Here is a 6,950-nt window from a genome sequence, read left to right as displayed (position 1 = left end):
AAAAAAAAAAAAAAAAAAGACAGGGTTTCTCTGTGTAGCCCTGGCTGCTGTCCTAGAACTCACTCTGCAGACCAGACTGGTCTCAAACTCAGAGATCCACCTGCCTCTGCCTTCCCAAGGGCTGGGATTAAAGGTGTGCACCTCTGTGGTGAAAATATTTTTCTCAAATATTTATTTACCATGTAAATATTTGCCCATGGCTCCTCCCAGCACTTCTGACCCCGCCCACTACCCTAACCCTTTCCAACTCAAAGGCTGGGTTTTGCTTTCTTTTCTTTCCTTCAAATTCCTTATACAACTCCGTCATTTTGGCTACCTGCCCCTTTGGCTCTGCTCTTGGTTCACACAATCTCTTGGCCCTTGATACATGGTTCCTCTCTTGGTCTATTTACCCTTTATAAAAGGGACTCCAGCCAGCCTGATCATGGCAAATATGGCTCTGGCGGCCTTGCCCTTCTTCCCCATTAGATTACACTCCTAAAGCAAGCCACCAAGATCTATACTCTTATTTGGAAACTTCCTCCTGAGGCTGACTACCAAGGTCCAGCTGTGGAAGCAATCGAAAGCCTTTTGGCTCACCTAATTAACATGCCCAATTAAAGCCAAACACCTCATCCTAATACGGGGTTCCCCCTTTACCTTTATAAACTGTCGCTTGACTATGGGCCACGTCTGTCTCTTCTCTATCCAAAGGCCGTCCTTTGTTCCTCTCCCTTGTTCCCTTCCCCTTCTCCCTCATCCTCTATCTCCTGTTTTTGTCTGTTATTCCCTTGGTCTTGCGGTGTGTTGTGTCACCTATCAGTCCCTGCACCTTCTCTCTTCTTTCCCTCTCTCGCTTCTACCCCCCACCCCGGAATGTTCAGTCTGGACGCTTTCAAATACCTCTGCTGTTCTCTCCCGCATATCTACCATAAAACCTCCTCTACCATACCTAGGAGCCACCATGTCCTCATTTTCAGCACCCTGTTCCCCTGAACAGAGGAGCATATGGAAGCCAGGTTCAATTTCCAGTTCTCCTCGCTACGCATCGGACTGACCAAAAATCGTATTCCTAGACTAGACGCACCTGGCTAGGGGCCAGTCACAAAGCCACACCCTGAAGACCATGGGGCTTCCCTGGCACCCCAAAGAATCCAGGAATTTACGAGCCACCAAAGAAACTAGAAGTGGCAAAAGTCACAAGCCATACACTAGAGGAGCGGGAAGTGTAGGCCTTCAGAGTCATTCAACCTGATTTTCAGGACTTCCTACCACATAACACGGGTCACAGCACAAAATGGCGCCGCATAGACAAATACAGACGGATTTCCGCCTCTCCACGGCAGCCAGGCCAAGAGGCCAGCCTACGCGTGCTCATTTGCATACACAAAGAAACGGAGGAACTTCATTGGCTAGAGCTGACGTCCATCACGCTAAACTGGCTTCCCATTAGTAGTAGCTTTCCAGTCCTACCCGCCCCACAAACCCAGATCACGACCGCCACTCTTCATTGGTCAGTGACCCTTCCGTCAATTGTTTAAAATCCCCCTAAGTCCCGCCTTCCCTCGCCCCGCCCCGGCCGCAGGCCGACCGTTAGTCGCGTGCGCGACTTCCTCGGGGCGGGAGCGCGCGCGCGTGTACGCCGGGCCGCACGGGCGTCTCATTTAAACGGCCCAATCAGCGGCCGCGTCGCCTGCGGGGGCGCCCCCGTACTCTCCGCTCTGGCTTTGCAGCCTCTCGGTTCCCCGGTGCCCTCCTCAGCCGACGTGCGCCCTGATTGGAGGGACTGCGCCAGAAACTCGGCTGGAACTTCGGCCCCGTTCGGGGGACAGCGGAGAAGAGCGCGTCGACTGCCAATCAACGTGCGCGTTGACGTCCGCGATCGGAGCGCGCCGCGGGGGGGGGGCGGGGCCTGCAAGCGCCTATAAAAGTGCGATGTTGCGCGCGCGGCCGGCTTAGTGCGGCCGGGCAGGCGTGACGTTGTGAGCGTTTTCGTAGCGGTTGTCGTAGTTAGCGTGTAGCGGAGCGGGGCCTCGGGGGGCCTCGCTAGGGCCACAGCGGCCGGCAGTTGGGCCCCCCGCCCCGGCCGGCGGTCCAAGGAGTGCAGGAAGGGGGCCGGGGGGACCCGCCCCCGGACTGCCGAAGTCATGGTGAGCGACGCGGGCGGCCTGAGGGGCGGTTGGGGACTTTGGCAGAGAAGGCGGCTGGGTCCGAAGTGTTCCTTGCCAGCTTCTGGGTGCTTTGATCGCTCCCCTGGACGTCCGGAGCCAAGAGTCGGCCCTCGGACCGTTCTGCCTGGTGTTGCAGGGGCCCAGGCGGGCCTCGGCGCCTTGGGGAGCGCTTTGGGCCCCTTGCGGCCCGCCCGTGGATGTGCTCAGGAGCAAGACATTCGACGCCATTTCGCCCAGGGCTTTTTTGTTTTTTTTCGGGGGGCGGGGGAGCTCAAGGCTAAGTAGGTAAAAGGCACAGTCTAGGCCTCAAGCCCACCCTGGAACTAACTGCTAGTGGACCCATGCGCGTCTTAACGAACGGTCTTTGGGAGGTTTTTGAGTACGAGAAGCCTCCTGCAAACCCTTTCTGAGACAACCTCGCATATCTATGGGCCGGCCAGTCTTGGCGCAACGGCCAGAAGCATCCCGGGTGAGGGTGTAGTTGGCTGGCAAGGATTGACAGTCCGGAACTAGCAAGGTCACGATTCTGTTGTCCTCTGAATTTTTAATCCCAGATATTTCGGGCTGCTCATTCTTTTTTTCCATCTTTGCCCAGAACTCGAACGTCGAGAATCTGCCTCCGCACATCATCCGCCTAGTGTACAAGGAGGTGACAACACTGACGGCCGACCCACCTGATGGCATTAAAGTCTTCCCCAATGAGGAGGATCTCACGGACCTGCAGGTTACCATCGAGGGCCCTGGTGAGTATGGGCACAGGCACGAAAGGGAGGGGCCGCTGTTTTTCTCTGACTGTGGAACAGACAGGATTCAAGGCAGTCTCTCAACAGTGTGGGTAGGTCGGGCACAGCGTTGTGCCTGTGACTATTCTTATCTAAGACCCCACAAATGCAATAATATGTCAAGAAGCTCCTGGTCACTGAGCATGTAATAGAGTTCTTGCCTAGGCTTGGCCTATGGCTGTCAAGTGTAAACTTTCCAGTGACGTGGGGATGGGTAGAAATTAAATAGGAAATGCACCAGCTAGTCAGAAACCCTGCTCAGCTGTCAAAGTGTTGGACTCTGAAAGAATTACAGGGCAAAGAAGACTCAGCATTGCCAGGGACCGAGTGAGTAGTAATAAATGACTGTATTAAGTATGGGAAAATTTAGGTTTGTCATCTGAATTTCTACAAAGTCAGGATGTTTCAAGTTATATAAAATGTCTGGTCTATAGTGTTGAAGGTGTGGAGAGCATCTCCCTGGGCTACTACTGTTAGCTAGTTTAGTAAGTGCATAGAACATCTGTGATTATCATTTTCAACCCAAGCAAGTAGGTAAATGAAAACATGTCTCATGAGGATCGGGAAAGGCCTGAAAAATGGTTTGCAAGAAAAGTGGGTGGGTTGGATCCCTTTGTCTTGAAGAGTTAGTATGTGCCTGAGACACGTGGATATCCAGGAGTGTGGGCTGTAGTGCAAGGTATATAATATAGTCAAGGTATAAAGGTTCATATAGTACCTGGGAAACTTCTTTGTTGCCCTGAATTCCCCCAGCCTCAGAAGCGATTGACAGGCTATCTCCCTTAGCCAGACCCAAGGTTGAGATGTTGAAGGATGCTAGAATAACATCCTAATCTAGTTCCTTTCCTCTTCCAGAGGGCACCCCCTATGCTGGAGGTCTGTTCCGTATGAAGCTCCTACTGGGCAAGGATTTCCCTGCCTCTCCACCCAAGGGCTACTTCCTGACCAAGATCTTCCACCCAAATGTGGGGGCCAATGGTGAGATCTGTGTCAATGTGCTCAAGAGGGACTGGACGGCTGAGTTGGGTATCCGACATGTGTTGCTGGTGAGTTTCAGCCTAGTGCTTTGTTGGGATTCTAAAAATCAACTGTGGAGTAGTAGGGGAAGGAGTCCAGTGAAAATCAAGTTCCCAGCTGTTGTAAAAAATAATGCAAGGGTTACCTGCCGTATGGCATCACGTAGTGTTCTGCTGTATCAAGGGGTTGTACTTCACCGTGACATTGAACAATTGGGTTTGTATGATGGGGTAGTTTCATGGAAGGAGGAGAGCAGTGTGTGGATGAGAGGCTATGATATTTATGTGCCATAATTTTCCCCTATTTGTTCGCTTGCTGGCCCAAGCTGCCCTTGGACTTGTGATCATCCTGCCATGGTTATTACATATTTTGACCCTAGGAGATGTGGTTATAAAAACAAACTCCCCTAGAAGCTAAGTTTGCAAGATTGTGCCACCCAACTCAGTAGTGTGGGTGTTGTGGTGATTTTTGAGAGTGGGGGGATTGTTTTTTTCCAGGGTGTTTAACAGTGACAGTGCAACAATCACCACTGTCCATAATTAAAAATTATTTTCCTGTACTAGTGATTTTTTTCTTTTTCTAGCTGTGGTCATTACACTGCCTGCGACATTTTGTAATGTCAGGAGATATGCTTGGTTGTCAGTACTGCTGCTGGCATGTTGTGGGTGGAGGCAGGGGACACGTTAGGCATCTGCTTTACCACAGTTCTCCTGAGTCAGTTGAGGTGGAGCTACCTGGTCTAGGCCAGTGCTCTAAGGTCTCTAGGGGCCACTTAAAGTAGTTCACCTGGTGCTTCCTTTGCCCCTCCCATAATAGACTTAGGGGTTTTTATTATTATTATTATTTCTAATGAGCCTCTAGGGCTGATGGTAGTGAAGATAGAGAATTGGGGTTTCCTTCAGGGCACCTGGAAAGGATTAAGTTCCAAGGTAAACAACCCCAAAACCTTTACTACTAATACAATTTTTCGTTTTTTTTTGTTTTTTTTGTTTTTGTTTTATTTTTTTTTTTTTTTTTTTGAGACAGGGTTTCTCTGTGGCTTTGGAGCCTGTCCTGGAACTAGCTCTGTAGACCAGGCTGGCCTCGAACTCACAGAGATCCGCCTCCCTCTGCCTCCCGAGTGCTGGGGTTAAAGGCGTACGCCACCGTCGCCCGGCCAGCTTTTCGTTTTTCGAGACGGTTTCTCTGTGTAACAGCCCTGGCTATCCTATAGACCAGACTGGCCTTGAACTCAAGGAGACCCACCTGCCTCTGCCAAATTCTGGGATTAAAGCCGTGTGCTGCTGCTACCTGGCTATATAAAATTCTTAAGTACTGTGGTCAGTCTAGTGTTTTTCCCTCTCTGACGTAATCTATTCCTATGGCTTTGAATTTGGCAACTTGGAGTTCTGGTAAAGCCACTGGCTGACCACTTTAGGTTTCTGTACCCTACATAGTAAGTAGTATGTAAGATATAGGAAAACCAAATATGAGTTCTCCTAAGTGCCTTGGTCCCCTGATTACTACCTCTGAATTCATACTCGCCTGTAGAGGCAATGCCAAGGCTACATTAGCTACAAAATGGCTGGGACTGATAATGGGCTTCTTGAGGGACAGGCCTCTGGCCACATCAGGCAGCACTTGCCAATGCTTGAAGTGTTTGTTAGTAATAGGAAAGCAGCCTTTGATGGTGACATACATAAGTAAGAATGCTAATAGACGGGTTCTGGTCTCGGAGATGATTCGGTATTGAAAGTAAGAGCCGATGTGGAGGCCATGAATCTGGACAAGTTCCCTGACTCTAGACCCTTTTCCCACAGACCATCAAGTGCCTGCTGATCCACCCTAACCCAGAGTCTGCACTCAACGAGGAGGCTGGCCGCCTGCTCTTGGAGAACTATGAAGAGTATGCTGCTCGGGCTCGACTGCTCACAGAGATCCATGGGGGTGCAGGTGGCACCAGCAGTGGGAGGGCTGAGGCTACCCGGGGCGTGGGAAGTGGGGCTACAGCCTCCACTGACCCTATGGCCCTAGGAGTCCTGGGAGGAGCTGAGGGTCCCATGGCCAAGAAACACGCAGGCGAGCGAGATAAGAAGTTGGCAGCCAAGAAAAAGTTGGATAAGAAACGGGCACTAAGGCGACTGTAGTGGGCTCTTCTCCTTTCTTCTTTCTGTTCTATCCCCTCCCACTCTGTCTCTAAGTTATTTAAATTATGGCTGGGGTGGGGGAGGGAATGGGGGGGCACCAGAACCTGGATTTGGTTTTCTAAATAAAAATTGGAAAAGAGTTTCTGTGCCTGAAGATGTCTAGCCCTCTGCCTATATTGTGGCAGAGAGCAGCTCTCGTTCTTATTTTGACGCCAGTCATGCAAAGCCACCAAAGCTGTAGCCCCAAATTAAAATTGGAATTACTTTTACCCTGTGGAATGGATTTAGATCTAAACTGGAGCAAGAATCCATCTGTTCCCTCGACAACAGTGGTTATCAACCTTCCTAATGCTACAACCCTTGCCCAACCATAAAATTTTTTTCATTACTGCATCATAACTAACTTTATTACTGTTACAAATCGCAATGTAAATAGTTTTGAAAATAAAGGTGAGTTGTGACCCACTGGTTGAGAATCACTGCTCTAGACAGTCCATCTGGTCCTGAATTGGGGCAGAGTTTATTTCCTGAATCAAATCCCTGCTCTGAGCTTTTTTCCTTTCTGTGTATTAAGGTGAATTTTTGCTTAGCTGTCAAAAACAGGACATGCCTTAAAGACATGTTTAAGTTTACTCTCCTTAGGGTTTCACAGGCCAAAAAGAAGTGTTTGCTGGCCATGTTCCTTCTCAGGAGCTTAGCTAGTTGCAGTGTTAGATTTATTTTGCTTTTGGTTTTCCCTTACTGTGTATTTCTAACTGGCCTAGAACTTGGCTACGTAGAAAAGGTTGGCTTTGACCTCATAGGGACCCATCTGGCTCTCTGCCTTAGGAATGCTGGGAGTCACTTTGCCCACTTAATTGAAATTCTTGTGGTAG

General features: G+C 50.0%; 1 protein-coding gene across 1 annotated transcript; it reads left to right on the top strand.

Moving 5' to 3' along the window:
* The first annotated feature begins 1,868 nt into the window (after positions 1-1,868).
* Positions 1,869-6,540, top strand: Ube2s (ubiquitin conjugating enzyme E2 S). Its single transcript, XM_041653838.1, has 4 exons — positions 1,869-2,129; positions 2,746-2,893; positions 3,788-3,978; positions 5,749-6,540. Exons 1-4 carry the CDS (start codon positions 2,127-2,129, stop codon positions 6,073-6,075), a joined length of 669 nt encoding a protein of 222 aa, XP_041509772.1. The 5' UTR covers positions 1,869-2,126; the 3' UTR covers positions 6,076-6,540.
* Positions 6,541-6,950: the final 410 nt, after the last annotated feature.

The sequence above is a fragment of the Microtus oregoni genome, unplaced genomic scaffold (genome assembly GCF_018167655.1).
Source record: "Microtus oregoni isolate MIOR12 unplaced genomic scaffold, Mior012 000006F_ref0000085, whole genome shotgun sequence".
In the NCBI taxonomy this organism is placed as follows: Eukaryota; Metazoa; Chordata; class Mammalia; order Rodentia; family Cricetidae; genus Microtus; species Microtus oregoni.
This window is presented reverse-complemented; position numbering and strand designations above follow the sequence as displayed.